A 16,926-nucleotide genomic window follows, 5' to 3' on the forward strand; every position below is an offset into this window, starting at 1 on the left:
AATAGTGCTTTACCTGGATCCCAATAACTCTGGGTAAAACAAAAGCAGAAACATGATCCACTGTCATTCATTACTCAAAGTTGAGGAAAACTGAAGCTTTTACACTCAGATGAGCAGACATTGTAAACAAAAAGATGCAGATTGACACCACAAAGCTAATTGAAGACAAATTAAATCACCCACACAAAAAATAAAACAGGACATGCTGATCAACTGCAGACATTTTATTGAACCAAATGTGGATTTTGCAAAACAGACTTGCTCTCCATCACTTGTCACAGGTGTGACCTGGCCATGGCTTTGATTTTTACTGTATTACTTCAGCATCACTACACCTTAACTCATGTTTATAAATTATTGCATTATAGTAAATTAAAAATTCCATAACCATAAGAGTGGTACCAGATTAGCTGTTGTAACACACCAGAAAGCTGGTCAAGTGCCAGGGTAGGAAACGCACTTCATGTACCAGTAAATCTAAAATTATACGTGTGTAAAAAACACTTTCACTAAACTTTGCTACAGCCAAATATTACCAGCATTTCATTTAACTTCCCACTCTGGAGGGTTCAATTGATCACATAATAAACCGACTCAGCCTTCCGCTTTACAGGCCTCGCTTTGACAAAAGTAAGACCACCCACTGAATGCCCGTTTACTGTAATACTTTGATTGGTGGCAAATGACAAAAAAAAGTTAGAAAAATGTGCCATTAAATAAGAGCAAAACACAAATTTGCTGGATAGTGGTGGAGATGGTCAGTACTATACACAAATCTGTTCTGTAACCTGAGAGCAGGTAGCTGGGCGTGTGAGTGATGCCAGTGGGAGATTGAAGCAGAGTGAAAAGAGGGAACTCACTTCTGGTGGCAAACTATAGAGACTGACTTCTGCAGCAAATGCCTTATTAAAAAAAATCCCTCTGTCCCCCTCTTCCCAACTGCAGCCTTTGTTCTTCTAAATGTACCCACTTGGCAGTAAACAAATATTAAGTCTACAACTTTCCTGTACAAACCCAGCCCCCATTCCCCACGACACCACTCCAACATATGGAGACTCAACGTTTTATTGAAATACCTTGAAGTACAAAACAAAAAAGTTACATGAAACGGTGCCTCCATGTTGTGGCACAAGACCTAAAAAGAGGAAATTAAAAAAGGAAATAAACAAACGGGGAAAGGGAAGGAGGAAGTGTGTGGGAGGGTCATCACCACTCATCCCTGATGTTGTGTGGAGCTGCAGTGGTGTGTCTTTGTGAGAGCGAGCCTGCCCCCTGGTGTTGTAGGGGGGCGGTGGTGTTAGAGAATCCCATGTTTGTCAGAGGTAATTCACGTGTTAGCTAATAGGAGCTGGTGGGGTTGCAAGGGGGGAGAGGGGGGAGGAAGAGCAACAGCAGCACATAGGAGGAGGGGGGAGTTAAATGGCCTTCTAGGTGAGAAGGGGAGAGGGCTGTTAGCAGCTTCTAGAAGCCGTGGACTTTGAGCTGCTCGTCCCTGGCCAAGCCAACCTGCAAAAAAGAAAGGTAAATAAATTAAAAACTCCCGCTGACTGCTTTGGGTCAGCAGCATACCTAATAATGTAGAAAACCCCTGTAGGCTTAACAAAAAGACTTACTTCAATGAGGAACTCGCAGATAAGCTTGCGCTGGTCTCCCTGAAGCTGGATCACTTCACCATACTCCGAGTGCTCAATCACTGTCCCATTGCAAGCAAACTTCTGTTGAATGACAAAGAGCAAAAACAAAGTCAGATTTTATTGAGGCCTGAAGACAAGGAAACAACACCCTGCAGTGGCATCTGGTTAAAGCTAGCACTGCAGCATGTCATAAATTTCATGGTTGTCTGCTAGTGTTATCCAGCACCAGGGCTGTACCTTCTTGAAGGCCTTGACTAGCTTCTTCTTGTCATAGTCAGGGCCAATGCCCTGGACAGTGGTGAGGGTCTTCCTGCCGTTCCGCTGTTGGATCCTTATGTGAATATAGTCCTCTGTCCCGGCTGGGAGGCGGTCATCACCCTTACTTGCATCAGCAAAGGGGTCTGGAGGGGGAAGAGAGTGGGAGGAGACAATAAGGACAACACCAACACTGATCAAACTCAGGGGGAAAAAAATCATAATCAGTTAAACAAAAATCCTGCTCACAGCTCGCATCTTCACCAAGTATATGCAATAATTCACATAATTGTATGCCATATTTGGTCCGATGTTCCTCATATTCTTAAGACAAAAACATCCTTCCTGTGTGGACATCTGGAAGATCTCTTTTGAAGTGTCATTTTTCAGATGTAGCACTGCGCAGACGTACAAGCTAAATATACAGCTTAACAGCTTACCAAAGCCTGGCAGCGTTTAGTTAGCCACTGCTAAGCGGGACCCTTTTGCCAACAAACAGGATTGTATGTGAATTAACAGTAATGACACGGCAACTTTCGTTTTCAGAAAGTTAATATAGCCCTTAATGAAAGTATAACCACAAGAAATAATTATGCAGATTTTTTTCCAGCTGTAAAACGATTGTCCTCCCAACGCGATCACGTCTGAAGAATAAGCTAACGCGTTAGTAGCATAATTTAGGCCTAATGGCGGCAGTTTTAGCACAGGCCTGCTAAGTCAATCGACCAAAATGACCAAGAATAGACTCATACATGTACATTTAAGATATTGAGGGTTACACGTTTATTTCGAATAGATTACATTAAGGATTAAACGTAGTACAAAACAGTGAAATCCTCTACAAAGCCAATAAAAGCTGGATGGTCGGTTAGCTCGACCGGCCCTCGCCCTTCCCCCACCTTGTCTACCGGTTCAGCTTGATAAAAACGACTTACCAAAAGTTTGGAGGTTCTGGATATCGGACATACGATAAGATTTGCTTTCCCTTCGGATAATAACTTGGTTGGCGAGCGGTTCGTCGGCTGACTTCGACTTTTTTGTCGTTTCTAGGTGTCGCCTGGTCGCGGGGACGGAGCACTGTCTGCTTCAACGGCTCTCACAAAATGGAGCTCTGGAGCACCAAACCCTGGAAAACAAGGCTTTATAGCTCCACCCCGAAATATACGTCACTACGCCCCGGACGTACGAGTGAGACGTCTCCTGAAGCCACGCCCCAATATTTCTCAACTTTACCGGAAAGGTGACATCATCATGTCACAATATGTTCAACAGAAAAATTACCATAACTAAGCTAAGGAAGTTAATTATAAATAATTAAAAGTATGAATCATTCTCGCCAATTCCTTTTACCAAGAATTGTTTTTACAGGAGATATTTGTTCTCTTAGTTATAGAGAAATCAGAAACATTTCAAACCATTTCCTTTTTCTGTTGTCACTGACAGAATATTAAGGACACAAGTGGAAGAATGTTTAGACAAAATCATTCAACTCAAATCACGTTTAAATGTACGGTATTGACTGGTTATCACAAATAAAAGTGTGACTTGGACCAAATTACTCGGGGCTTACTTGAGATTTGAAACAAACTTGTTGAGACTTGGACCAAATGACTTGTAACTTAGTTGAAACTTGAACCAAATGACTTGTGACTTAGGACAAATTACTTGGGACTTACTTGTGACTTGGACCATATGACCTGGGATTTAGTTGAGACTCAGACATGTCTGATATAAGTGTAAAAATATACTCAAAGTACCAAAAGGAAACCTACTCATTATGTAGAATGGCCCCTTTCAGAATCTCATATATATATTGTTATTTTTATTGTTGCATTAATGTGTTCATCATGTTATAGACATTGGTTTTAGACCAATTAAGTCTTTTTTATTGGCTAGATTTTGTAATAGTAATCTAAATCTGCACAGTTATCAAATAAATGTATTGGAGTAAACAGTATTTCCATCTGAGTTCTAGTGGCAGAAAGTATAAGTACTTACTAGTTTACTCAAGTATATGAACCTATTACATTTGATAATAATTTTTCTGTCACTTTATACTTCATACTTGATTTGATCTATCTTTGTGATTTTATCAGTTTTATCTAATGTCTTAGTTTGGTCTCTTATTAGGGCCCCGGGGCAATCACACCGAGCACTGGTACCATACAGTAATGGCTGTTGTTATACTGTGGATTTTTTCGTCTTCCTCTTCCGGACGCAATTTCGTCACGCAACTAGTCCTACAACTCGAAGAGTTGCAGGATAAATTATACATCAAAACGTGCGGTTTGATCAGGATCGGTGTGCTATTACTTTTCTCTACGGAATATGAATTTTTCGCGACATGATCATATAGTTTTTTATCAATCCCTGTTCAATGACCATGATCATTTTTGGAGAAATTCTGAGATTATAATGGGTGTGTATTGCATGGAATGTTCGTGTCACAGTGTGTGACATCATCGCCAGAGTGTAGAGGGAGAGAAAAAATTGTCAAAAAATAAATTTGAAAACTGCGCTCCAGGCAGCAAATTCCACTCTACAGAAATAATTTATACATAGAAAAGTAGGAAAATTAGTCTTCTCACTCACAATCCTCTGGTAAAGCTGTCAGAGTTATAGTTTGGGTGTAGGACGCACAGATGCGCCACCAACACGCACCAACAGCCCCATTGGCTCCCATATTAAAAACGCAGGAAGATTTCTGAAAAAGGGAGATGTACCAGTTTTTTTAGATCGCTCTAACAAAGCTATTTTTTCATTTTTCTTTAAAAAAAAATCAACATTTGTAAACGTTCAGGAAGAACTCAGGACGCTCAAAATGAAGTCGGATCAATGATAGGTATCATGGTTTTGCCAAAAATGCTTTCTGTTCAAGGCCAGAAATTCCAGTCTGTCCACCTCTGGCTGCTGTCACTGTTCCGGTATATTCAGGTGGCAGTTAATTCTGTTGATTGCTCTGCTCTGATTGCCTTTGATCTTTGCTCTGATTGCCTTTGATTTTTGCTGTGATTACAGTTACAGATACACGCACACACACGAGCACACACTCCTCCAGATACACATGCTTCAAACAAACACACACACGCACATGCACACACACACACACACACACACACACACACATACATACATATTTTGAGGTTAAAGGGCATAGGTTGCTGTATAAATAAATACTTATAAATAGGAATGCTTGTTGTAGGTATGCTCCTTGTATATAATATAGTATTATAACATTACTAGTATTAATTGTTTGAAATCTCTGAAGAATGTCAGATACAGGATACAGGGGCAGTCGCCACCGTGGCCCTTTCAGAATTTCCCCAGAGGAAATTTTCTAGTTGCAAGTTATTGTTATCACTTCTTATTATTTTTGTCCGTTTTATCTTTTTTTTTATAATCTAATTTTTATTTACCTTGGTTTTTACCATAATTAAGCTTCCCATAGCTCTTAACGATTATCTTTATTTACTTTTTTAATTATTTGACCATTTTCATAACTTTTATTGATTTTGAGCATTGGTCCCTAATTTTTAAGTTTCTTTTGTCTTTTTCCATGTTTGACATGGTTCTGTCTGTTCGGCTTGTCAAACTATGAAACACCTGTGTTAATACCTGTATTAAAGGAGCTATACGAATAACGGTTGATTGATTAATAATACTCTTTTTATTGTTTGTTTCTTCTACTTTCGTCAGTGCAAAAGTGCAATGTTTGTAATTTTGGGAAATAAATAAAGTAAAATAAAATAAGTTATCTTCTTTTAGTATTTGAAGCTTTAAAAAAAAAAAAAGTATTATTATTAAGTAATTCCACAGGGGGCGCCAGTGCGCTAAATTAAGCACCGAGGAACGCCTGATTCTTAAGTAGAAGAAGAAGACACCTCGCTGGTTTGGGGCAGTTGTTAAACGCGAGGCGGACAGAGTTTGTGCGGGAAGAAATCTCTTATCGTGCGGCTGCCCGGCTCCAGATACCGCACAGGTGAGGCGAACTGATCTGAATCACACCCTCGTGTGTGTGCAGACTTTAGCACACAGGTAGGCTCTGTTGAAGCCAGATACAGAGTGTTTTGAGGGAGGTTGCTAGGCCTCGCAGGTTGTAATCACCATGAGTTACGGTAGGCCTCCGCCAGACGTCGACGGCATGACTTCCCTCAAAGTGGACAACTTAACGTACCGAACTTCGCCCGAAACCCTGAGACGTGTGTTCGAGAAGTACGGCCGGGTAGGAGACGTCTACATCCCCCGGGACCGATACACGAAAGAAAGCCGGGGTTTTGCGTTTGTGCGGTTCCACGACAAACGGGACGCGGAGGACGCCATGGACGCCATGGACGGCGCGCTGCTGGACGGACGAGAGCTGCGAGTCCAGATGGCCCGGTACGGCAGACCCCCTGACTCCCACTACGGAGGTGGAGGTGGCGGCGGCGGTGGTGGTGGAGGTGGAGGCGGCGGCGGAGGAGGAGGAGGCCGACGAGGAGGAGGGCCGACCAGGAGGTACGGCGGCCATGGACGCCGGAGCAGAAGGTAAGAAGAAGAAGCGCGCTGAGCTACTTTGTTAGCCTCTCTAGGTAGTGTGGGCACAGGCAGCCAGACTCCATTGAAGAATTCCCCTATTTAGTATGTCCTCAGTCTATTGCCCATTACACTGTCCCCATTGAACAAAAGTTAAGTCATTTTGCGAACCAGTAAGATGCATTTAACAATTCGGCATAATGTAGGATTCTAAAAACGGCTATGAAATAATCTTTTACCAAAGAGATAACATTGGAGGGAAATGTGAGTAGTATAACACAACCGCAACTTATAAGAATGCCCCTGGAAACAATCACCATCTTTCGGTTCCTATCGGCGCTGGAAATCTTCGAAAAAAACACTTTAATTTGAATAAAGTATTTTATTAGAATATGAGAAAAATCTAATACTACATGTAGTAATTGATGGATTGATAGATTTACTTTATTGATCCCAAACTTGGAAATTACTGTTTCAACCGCAGCAAATGTAAAAAAACAACAACTAAGAACTGTACAACTAACAAATGTACATACTAAAAAATAAATAACTTTAATCTAATTTTAAAGTTTAGGATGTTCTTTAGGATGTAGTATCTGCTAATGTCAGACAATCTGCTGCCTTAATCTTTTAACAAGAAGGTTAAGCTCTTTGTAAGTCCTGCAGGTCACAGTTCACTGCCAGCTGTTTCCACACTAAAGATGATAACTCACACACTGAATGTATGCAGCTATTCCCCCAGCCCGAGACACAGAAGACGCAGCAGGTCCCGCAGCAGGAGCCGCTCTCGTTCCCGAAGCCGATCCCGCTACAGCAGATCCAGGTCCCGGTCCTACTCCCGATCCAAGTCTCACTCTCCCAGGACTAAGAAGGCCAAGGCCAAGTCCCAGTCTCGCTCCAGATCTAGATCCAGGTCCAAGTCCAGGTCCAGAAGCCGCACCCCTTCCAGAGGGTCCAGGTCGAGATCTAAAAGCCAGCCCAAGTCGGCAGCAGAAAATGGAGGCGAATCCCCGTAGAGCTCAGAATCAGGTGAGTTTGTGACAAGATGTTGCACAAGCCATAAGAGGTTTATCTTGTTAAAGTTTTGTTTCTAATGTCTCCTTTAAACTTGTCAGTACCACGTGAGAGACACGCTGGTTCTAATTCAGCTATAGCGGCAGGTTTATCCCTTTCCAGCCATTTCAGCAGCTACTCTGACCATTTTAGATAATGTTTGAAGGATGGATGTGTTGGGGTCATTTATGCCCTGCAACATTGATCTGCAACATAATTTCTTAATCTCACATTTCTGTCGTACGCATAGTAGCGCCTTGAAATGTTCACTGAATAGAAAGCGAAATGTGTTTTAAGAACAGTTCTGACGGTAAACCCAATCTGGAATTCTCTCCTTCCCAAGCTGCGGCATCCTGTTTGCTAAAGTGGAGTTTGAGCTGAGGCAGAATGAGCAGTTAGGAGGTGTGAGGTGAGCTGCAGCCCACGGGCCGCCTGCTGCTGCTGGTGAGGGTTTCTGAGCAGCGGGGTGGAGGCAGGCAGAGTTGGGGTTTGGTGTTGAGGTACGTCTGTCCGGACATAATATCTGTCCTCTTCAGGGGACGCTGGTGCTCTCAGGTGCACTGAGGTTTGTCAGTTTGTTCAGTTGCATTTTCCTATCATCAATTCTTGTACCACCCATTTCAGAATGACAGATTTTCAACTAAAACATTTTTTAAAAATGTTTTGAGGTGGACTATAGAGGGATAAGAAGGCTGTAACCTGATAGGACGCTCATCATGTCCTGCAACATGCAGCTTTAACCATCAGCCATCAGAAGCTAAATACATGCTGTTATTTAACGTAGAACATGGCGACCTCACTTCACTGTTTCAGTCATTTCTGTTTACTCCTGCCAGTAAACTTTATTGTTTCCCAGCGGGGAATTTCAATTGTTGCAGCAGCACGAGGGCAGAAATAAATGCATACAAGCATAGAGAATGACAATGAATGGGAGGTACATAAACTAGAATAACAACAGAAACTATACTGTAAGAGTATTTGGAGTGTTAACTAGACTAATGTATAATTTAGTGAGCAAGTGTATCCAGTGAAAGTGAACGTTTAAAAATATATAAAATTAAATTACAATTAAAAAAATATGAAGAAATGCTATAAAAATCATTCCATTGATAAAGAATAAATGAAAATGACAAATGGAATTAAATACTCTAAAAAATAAAAATCGAGATAAAGATAGAAACAAAAGAAATGTGGTAAAAAACTACAAAATAAAAGACAATATAGATTCACTCACTTCTCTGTTTCAGTCATTTCGGTTTACTCCTGCAAGCACAATATGATTGCTTTTTAAATGTCTTGATTTCTCTGACCAACGGTCCAAAACTCAAACATAGAAAAGCGTCAAGTCCTTCCAGCTGATGTCGCAGAGTGAATTTCTGCTTAAAGAGCTACTTTGCCGTTTAGATTTTTAATTAGCTTTTAGCCATGTTTTAGCACCCAGAGCCCCCTGACCCTTCAGCCATGAGTCAATTTAAATATGTCTTCCCTGTACTTGTGACATTATGTTCTGTTAAACACAGGTCTGGTAAGATCATCCTGTCCCAGATGCAGGAGCTGTGCAGGAGGACTTGCCTTCAGCCAATCACAGTCCACTCTTACAGGGAATAAACCTTAGCATTTTCAGATTACACAAACTACGGCTGCATCTGATTTTGCCAAATCCAGTTGGTAGAACAATAAAAAAACAAGGTGCTGTGCATATTGTGAAAATAACTAAGGACAAATTTCGTATGGCCGTAATCACAGAGGATATTTATGCACAAAAGATGAAATTATGACAAGTTGTCAATGACCGATCTCTATACTTAAAAACAATATGATTACGTTAAATGTACACAACTGGTTGGTATGAGATTCTCTAAAGAGCCTGATGTTTAGAGCTGCTCTGCTGTGTGTTGCCATGTTGTTCTGCCTGCTGACTCTTTGTGTTCTGACAGTTTTCAGGTGAACACCGAAGCATCAAGTCCACGACTGAACCAACACGAGCGACAGTGTCCTGCTGTTTAAGGTTATTATTGTGTCTTCCATGCTTTAGTTTGTTTTATTCATTTGGCCACAAAAAAGGCTTTGTCACTTCAATGATGTGCTGTAATTTTTTTCAATTATTTTCATGATTTTTAATAATCTGCTTCAATATGGAGAGAAACTAAAGTTCTGACCTGGTTTTGTAACGATGACACGGGATAGTACATAAAGTTTCTTCATGTCCTTAACCCCACATGGGCCTGTTTTGGAAGTTTTCATCTCTCCTGGCTTTGATAAACCTGGATCCTGTGGCAGAAATATGGTTACCAGCTGACTCAATGCAGCAATCATTACATTCGCAGGTTTTTGGAGGGCAGAGATGACACTAATGTGTTAAAATTTCTGCAACTAAGTGACTGATCTGTTGACCATTTATTAATTGTTAAATCATTTTATAAAGTTTTTTATTACTCAAATGAACCTTGTTTTTTTTAAACAAACATCAAAATAATACATTTTACTAAAATATAAGACAAAGGAAAGCAGGAAATCCTCAAATTTGAGAAGCTGAAAATATATTTTTGCTTGAGAAATTACTGAAATTATTATTTGATCATCAAAAATATTTCCATGCAATCTAATGATCGGTTATTGCAGCTTTGGTTAACCTCACTTTGTGACACGGGTCTGAGGTTTCAACGACAGGACAGTGGGAGATGTCTGAAGAAGCCTGTTTTCTACTTTTTAATTTCCTGTTCAGCAAGAGATGAGTCCAAAAACAACCGATCCTCTCCAAACTTTAAACTTTTCATATTTCAAGGTCTCGGCTTCCTTCCAATGTTTAATTTCTGCAGCTCAGGGTGTCTTTGTTAGACAGCAGATCATTCAGCTCCTGTGATAAATGTGTCGGTGTAATTACAGTAAAGAGAGACTGAAAGATGTAAAGTCTCTGTCTGCAGGTTGCTTCAGGTCAGTGAAACAGATTTTAAGGTTAAATCTTTGTTGAAACTTACAGGACATGGTTTACTGGACTCTAGACACAGCGTCTCTGTTCTTTTTATTTTTATTTTTAAATCCTAACCCTGCTTGTATGTTTGTTTTGTGCACTAGGCGCAGTTGTGTAGCAGTTGAGTATTGCTGGTTAGCTGTTAAGGTGGCGTGTTGCTCTGCTGAGTGCTGATGTATCCAGTATTCTCCAGAATGCTCCTGTGACTACCAGTGCTACGGTTTCTGCAGGCTCACTCTTTGTAAGATGAAATGTTCTTTCCCATACAGTCATGATGACAAATGTGACTTTCATTAAAGATTTGGTGTTTTGTCTAAAATGGTCTCCTTTTTTATTAATCAGGGTACATTTGCCACCTAAACAACTACAAAATCAGATCTGTGAGCAGAAATGGAAGAAATATTTACATCTTTTACTGCAGTAAAAGTATTGTTTGTGCAGTAAAATGCTCTTTTTCAGAGTTTTGTGACGTTTGTGGATCAGATTAAACTTTAATTGTACATTAATTATAACTTATTCTGTTTTAAATTAGCAATCAAATTCCTCATAACAAACACTTTTTTAAGACTTTTGATATAGTTAGCTGTAGCTGCTTGTGTACTTTTACATAGTGAAGTATTATGGAAGCAGTATTTTATTCCTTTTTTTTTTTTTTTTTTAAATTGGAAAGTGTTTTGGTATTTCTGCCTTTCTTTGACTAAATTATTTTAGTACTTTTCCAAGACTGTAAGCCAGAGAGAAACAACCAGAAACCTTTCATATACCAACCTTGTTTTCTTTCTGAGGCAAGTATTTTGCTGAAATAGGTAATTTTGAATTTAAGTTATTTTATCAGAGGTGAAAAGGGTAATCAGATCTGTTACCTAAATAAAAAAAACTAAAAAAAAAGAAAAGAAAAGCCACACTGAAAAAAAATCCCCCAGAATAAAAGTCCTGCAAAATGTCAGTATTATTAGGAAAATAATGCATTGTGCAATAAAACAATCCCCTGGCAGTGTTTTGATTTAATATGTGATGTGTTTAGATTCATTGAAAGACAGGATGCACCTTTTTTGATCCCTAGCGGCGATTTTCAGTTGCAGCATGACGGCAGAAATAAATACAGACAAGCATAGAGAATGACAAAGAGGGAGGGACATAAACTAAAATAACAATACAGAAATATAAGAGGATCAACAGACTAATATATAATTAAGCAAGCAGGTATATACAGTGAAAGTGAAAGTTTAAAAATATGAAGGAATTTTATAAAAAATCATTCCATTGATAAAGAACCAACAAAAATGGAATTAAATCGTCAAACAACGGAAATGTGTCAAAATACTACAAAATAAGACTAGAATACAATTTTTTTTTTAATCAAAACACTATAAAAGTCTAAATTAAGAAGCATAAATACAGAACGGAGGAAATTGCAATAAAAGAAAACGGGGACTTGAATTTTAAAATTAACACAAATTACAATAAAAATAGGATTAAATCCTAAATGTACTTAGTTCTATTCAACCTCCGTCAACAAGCAAAATAAAATCCAAATTTTTCTGGGAGGTATCCATTAACACTTATGCATTACATGGCACTGTTTGCAATTATTGTTATTATTATTATTATCATTATTATTATTATTCCTAGTTTCTTTTCAGGCGTTGTTTAATTTTTTTTTACCGGAAGTAGTTTTACTCCCTTGCTACCTCAACAAAAAGAAAAAGCTTAAAAAAAAGCTTCTACATGATTTTTTTTTTTTAAACAATAAATTGTTTATTAATTATATATGAAGTTATTAACAAACGTTGCTTTAAAATAACAATATGAACGGCTGACTGAAAAACAACTAACCGGAAGTATAATCCATTAATAAACCAAACAGAACCTGGACGTGTGAATGCCCCTGGAAACAATCACCATCTTTCGGTTCCTATCGGCGCTGGAAATCTTCGAAAAAAACACTTTAATTTGAATAAAGTATTTTATTAGAATATGAGAAAAATCTAATACTACATGTAGTAATTGATGGATTGATAGATTTACTTTATTGATCCCAAACTTGGAAATTACTGTTTCAACCGCAGCAAATGTAAAAAAACAACAACTAAGAACTGTACAACTAACAAATGTACATACTAAAAAATAAATAACTTTAATCTAATTTTAAAGTTTAGGATGTTCTTTAGGATGTAGTATCTGCTAATGTCAGACAATCTGCTGCCTTAATCTTTTAACAAGAAGGTTAAGCTCTTTGTAAGTCCTGCAGGTCACAGTTCACTGCCAGCTGTTTCCACACTAAAGATGATAACTCACACACTGAATGTATGCAGCTATTCCCCCAGCCCGAGACACAGAAGACGCAGCAGGTCCCGCAGCAGGAGCCGCTCTCGTTCCCGAAGCCGATCCCGCTACAGCAGATCCAGGTCCCGGTCCTACTCCCGATCCAAGTCTCACTCTCCCAGGACTAAGAAGGCCAAGGCCAAGTCCCAGTCTCGCTCCAGATCTAGATCCAGGTCCAAGTCCAGGTCCAGAAGCCGCACCCCTTCCAGAGGGTCCAGGTCGAGATCTAAAAGCCAGCCCAAGTCGGCAGCAGAAAATGGAGGCGAATCCCCGTAGAGCTCAGAATCAGGTGAGTTTGTGACAAGATGTTGCACAAGCCATAAGAGGTTTATCTTGTTAAAGTTTTGTTTCTAATGTCTCCTTTAAACTTGTCAGTACCACGTGAGAGACACGCTGGTTCTAATTCAGCTATAGCGGCAGGTTTATCCCTTTCCAGCCATTTCAGCAGCTACTCTGACCATTTTAGATAATGTTTGAAGGATGGATGTGTTGGGGTCATTTATGCCCTGCAACATTGATCTGCAACATAATTTCTTAATCTCACATTTCTGTCGTACGCATAGTAGCGCCTTGAAATGTTCACTGAATAGAAAGCGAAATGTGTTTTAAGAACAGTTCTGACGGTAAACCCAATCTGGAATTCTCTCCTTCCCAAGCTGCGGCATCCTGTTTGCTAAAGTGGAGTTTGAGCTGAGGCAGAATGAGCAGTTAGGAGGTGTGAGGTGAGCTGCAGCCCACGGGCCGCCTGCTGCTGCTGGTGAGGGTTTCTGAGCAGCGGGGTGGAGGCAGGCAGAGTTGGGGTTTGGTGTTGAGGTACGTCTGTCCGGACATAATATCTGTCCTCTTCAGGGGACGCTGGTGCTCTCAGGTGCACTGAGGTTTGTCAGTTTGTTCAGTTGCATTTTCCTATCATCAATTCTTGTACCACCCATTTCAGAATGACAGATTTTCAACTAAAACATTTTTTAAAAATGTTTTGAGGTGGACTATAGAGGGATAAGAAGGCTGTAACCTGATAGGACGCTCATCATGTCCTGCAACATGCAGCTTTAACCATCAGCCATCAGAAGCTAAATACATGCTGTTATTTAACGTAGAACATGGCGACCTCACTTCACTGTTTCAGTCATTTCTGTTTACTCCTGCCAGTAAACTTTATTGTTTCCCAGCGGGGAATTTCAATTGTTGCAGCAGCACGAGGGCAGAAATAAATGCATACAAGCATAGAGAATGACAATGAATGGGAGGTACATAAACTAGAATAACAACAGAAACTATACTGTAAGAGTATTTGGAGTGTTAACTAGACTAATGTATAATTTAGTGAGCAAGTGTATCCAGTGAAAGTGAACGTTTAAAAATATATAAAATTAAATTACAATTAAAAAAATATGAAGAAATGCTATAAAAATCATTCCATTGATAAAGAATAAATGAAAATGACAAATGGAATTAAATACTCTAAAAAATAAAAATCGAGATAAAGATAGAAACAAAAGAAATGTGGTAAAAAACTACAAAATAAAAGACAATATAGATTCACTCACTTCTCTGTTTCAGTCATTTCGGTTTACTCCTGCAAGCACAATATGATTGCTTTTTAAATGTCTTGATTTCTCTGACCAACGGTCCAAAACTCAAACATAGAAAAGCGTCAAGTCCTTCCAGCTGATGTCGCAGAGTGAATTTCTGCTTAAAGAGCTACTTTGCCGTTTAGATTTTTAATTAGCTTTTAGCCATGTTTTAGCACCCAGAGCCCCCTGACCCTTCAGCCATGAGTCAATTTAAATATGTCTTCCCTGTACTTGTGACATTATGTTCTGTTAAACACAGGTCTGGTAAGATCATCCTGTCCCAGATGCAGGAGCTGTGCAGGAGGACTTGCCTTCAGCCAATCACAGTCCACTCTTACAGGGAATAAACCTTAGCATTTTCAGATTACACAAACTACGGCTGCATCTGATTTTGCCAAATCCAGTTGGTAGAACAATAAAAAAACAAGGTGCTGTGCATATTGTGAAAATAACTAAGGACAAATTTCGTATGGCCGTAATCACAGAGGATATTTATGCACAAAAGATGAAATTATGACAAGTTGTCAATGACCGATCTCTATACTTAAAAACAATATGATTACGTTAAATGTACACAACTGGTTGGTATGAGATTCTCTAAAGAGCCTGATGTTTAGAGCTGCTCTGCTGTGTGTTGCCATGTTGTTCTGCCTGCTGACTCTTTGTGTTCTGACAGTTTTCAGGTGAACACCGAAGCATCAAGTCCACGACTGAACCAACACGAGCGACAGTGTCCTGCTGTTTAAGGTTATTATTGTGTCTTCCATGCTTTAGTTTGTTTTATTCATTTGGCCACAAAAAAGGCTTTGTCACTTCAATGATGTGCTGTAATTTTTTTCAATTATTTTCATGATTTTTAATAATCTGCTTCAATATGGAGAGAAACTAAAGTTCTGACCTGGTTTTGTAACGATGACACGGGATAGTACATAAAGTTTCTTCATGTCCTTAACCCCACATGGGCCTGTTTTGGAAGTTTTCATCTCTCCTGGCTTTGATAAACCTGGATCCTGTGGCAGAAATATGGTTACCAGCTGACTCAATGCAGCAATCATTACATTCGCAGGTTTTTGGAGGGCAGAGATGACACTAATGTGTTAAAATTTCTGCAACTAAGTGACTGATCTGTTGACCATTTATTAATTGTTAAATCATTTTATAAAGTTTTTTATTACTCAAATGAACCTTGTTTTTTTTAAACAAACATCAAAATAATACATTTTACTAAAATATAAGACAAAGGAAAGCAGGAAATCCTCAAATTTGAGAAGCTGAAAATATATTTTTGCTTGAGAAATTACTGAAATTATTATTTGATCATCAAAAATATTTCCATGCAATCTAATGATCGGTTATTGCAGCTTTGGTTAACCTCACTTTGTGACACGGGTCTGAGGTTTCAACGACAGGACAGTGGGAGATGTCTGAAGAAGCCTGTTTTCTACTTTTTAATTTCCTGTTCAGCAAGAGATGAGTCCAAAAACAACCGATCCTCTCCAAACTTTAAACTTTTCATATTTCAAGGTCTCGGCTTCCTTCCAATGTTTAATTTCTGCAGCTCAGGGTGTCTTTGTTAGACAGCAGATCATTCAGCTCCTGTGATAAATGTGTCGGTGTAATTACAGTAAAGAGAGACTGAAAGATGTAAAGTCTCTGTCTGCAGGTTGCTTCAGGTCAGTGAAACAGATTTTAAGGTTAAATCTTTGTTGAAACTTACAGGACATGGTTTACTGGACTCTAGACACAGCGTCTCTGTTCTTTTTATTTTTATTTTTAAATCCTAACCCTGCTTGTATGTTTGTTTTGTGCACTAGGCGCAGTTGTGTAGCAGTTGAGTATTGCTGGTTAGCTGTTAAGGTGGCGTGTTGCTCTGCTGAGTGCTGATGTATCCAGTATTCTCCAGAATGCTCCTGTGACTACCAGTGCTACGGTTTCTGCAGGCTCACTCTTTGTAAGATGAAATGTTCTTTCCCATACAGTCATGATGACAAATGTGACTTTCATTAAAGATTTGGTGTTTTGTCTAAAATGGTCTCCTTTTTTATTAATCAGGGTACATTTGCCACCTAAACAACTACAAAATCAGATCTGTGAGCAGAAATGGAAGAAATATTTACATCTTTTACTGCAGTAAAAGTATTGTTTGTGCAGTAAAATGCTCTTTTTCAGAGTTTTGTGACGTTTGTGGATCAGATTAAACTTTAATTGTACATTAATTATAACTTATTCTGTTTTAAATTAGCAATCAAATTCCTCATAACAAACACTTTTTTAAGACTTTTGATATAGTTAGCTGTAGCTGCTTGTGTACTTTTACATAGTGAAGTATTATGGAAGCAGTATTTTATTCCTTTTTTTTTTTTTTTTTTAAATTGGAAAGTGTTTTGGTATTTCTGCCTTTCTTTGACTAAATTATTTTAGTACTTTTCCAAGACTGTAAGCCAGAGAGAAACAACCAGAAACCTTTCATATACCAACCTTGTTTTCTTTCTGAGGCAAGTATTTTGCTGAAATAGGTAATTTTGAATTTAAGTTATTTTATCAGAGGTGAAAAGGGTAATCAGATCTGTTACCTAAATAAAAAAAACTAAAAAAAAAGAAA

General features: G+C 39.0%; 2 protein-coding genes and 1 long non-coding RNA gene across 5 annotated transcripts; 2 read left to right on the plus strand and 1 right to left on the minus strand.

Moving 5' to 3' along the window:
• Positions 1-209: 209 nt before the first annotated feature.
• LOC131983989 (eukaryotic translation initiation factor 1) lies at positions 210-3,009 on the minus strand. The gene is made up of 4 exons (XM_059348839.1): positions 2,825-3,009; positions 1,872-2,035; positions 1,614-1,715; positions 210-1,506 (listed from the first exon to the last, which is right to left on the minus strand). Exons 1-4 carry the CDS (start codon positions 2,853-2,855, stop codon positions 1,462-1,464), a joined length of 342 nt encoding a protein of 113 aa, XP_059204822.1. The 5' UTR covers positions 2,856-3,009; the 3' UTR covers positions 210-1,461.
• Positions 3,010-5,732: 2,723 nt separating this feature from the next.
• On the plus strand, positions 5,733-10,744 carry srsf2b (serine and arginine rich splicing factor 2b). 3 transcript variants are annotated; one of them, XR_009395451.1, is made up of 4 exons: positions 5,733-6,413; positions 7,132-7,430; positions 7,798-7,954; positions 9,392-10,744. XR_009395451.1 is itself a non-coding variant. In XM_059347607.1 (3 exons), the coding sequence occupies exons 1-2, from the start codon at positions 5,995-5,997 to the stop codon at positions 7,415-7,417; spliced, it is 705 nt and encodes a 234-aa protein (XP_059203590.1). In that variant the 5' UTR covers positions 5,735-5,994; the 3' UTR covers positions 7,418-7,430; positions 9,392-10,744. The 3 variants fall into 3 exon arrangements, 2 of the variants coding, with proteins under 2 accessions (XP_059203590.1, XP_059203591.1); XM_059347607.1 differs by lacking the exon at positions 7,798-7,954 and having other exon boundaries at positions 5,735-6,413; XM_059347608.1 differs by lacking the exon at positions 7,798-7,954 and having other exon boundaries at positions 5,735-6,413; positions 7,144-7,430.
• Positions 10,745-12,325: 1,581 nt separating this feature from the next.
• On the plus strand, positions 12,326-16,353 carry LOC131983036 (uncharacterized). The gene is made up of 2 exons (XR_009395452.1): positions 12,326-13,039; positions 15,001-16,353. It is a non-coding gene; the product is annotated as an uncharacterized LOC131983036 (long non-coding RNA).
• Positions 16,354-16,926: the final 573 nt, after the last annotated feature.

Source organism: Centropristis striata, chromosome 13, assembly GCF_030273125.1.
Source record: "Centropristis striata isolate RG_2023a ecotype Rhode Island chromosome 13, C.striata_1.0, whole genome shotgun sequence".
NCBI lineage: Eukaryota > Metazoa > Chordata > Actinopteri > Perciformes > Serranidae > Centropristis > Centropristis striata.

Coding starts and splice junctions, on each gene's coding strand:
- srsf2b (XM_059347607.1), top strand. CDS start 5,995: ATGAGTTACGGTAGGCCTCCGCCAGACGTCGACGGCATGACTTCCCTC. Junction 6,414..7,131: donor CATGGACGCCGGAGCAGAAG/GTAAGAAGAAGA, acceptor GAATGTATGCAG/CTATTCCCCCAGCCCGAGAC.
- LOC131983989 (XM_059348839.1), bottom strand. CDS start 2,855: ATGTCCGATATCCAGAACCTCCAAACTTTTG. Junction 2,036..2,824: donor CCAGAACCTCCAAACTTTTG/GTAAGTCGTTTT, acceptor TTCCCCCTCCAG/ACCCCTTTGCTGATGCAAGT. Junction 1,716..1,871: donor TAGTCAAGGCCTTCAAGAAG/GTACAGCCCTGG, acceptor GTCATTCAACAG/AAGTTTGCTTGCAATGGGAC.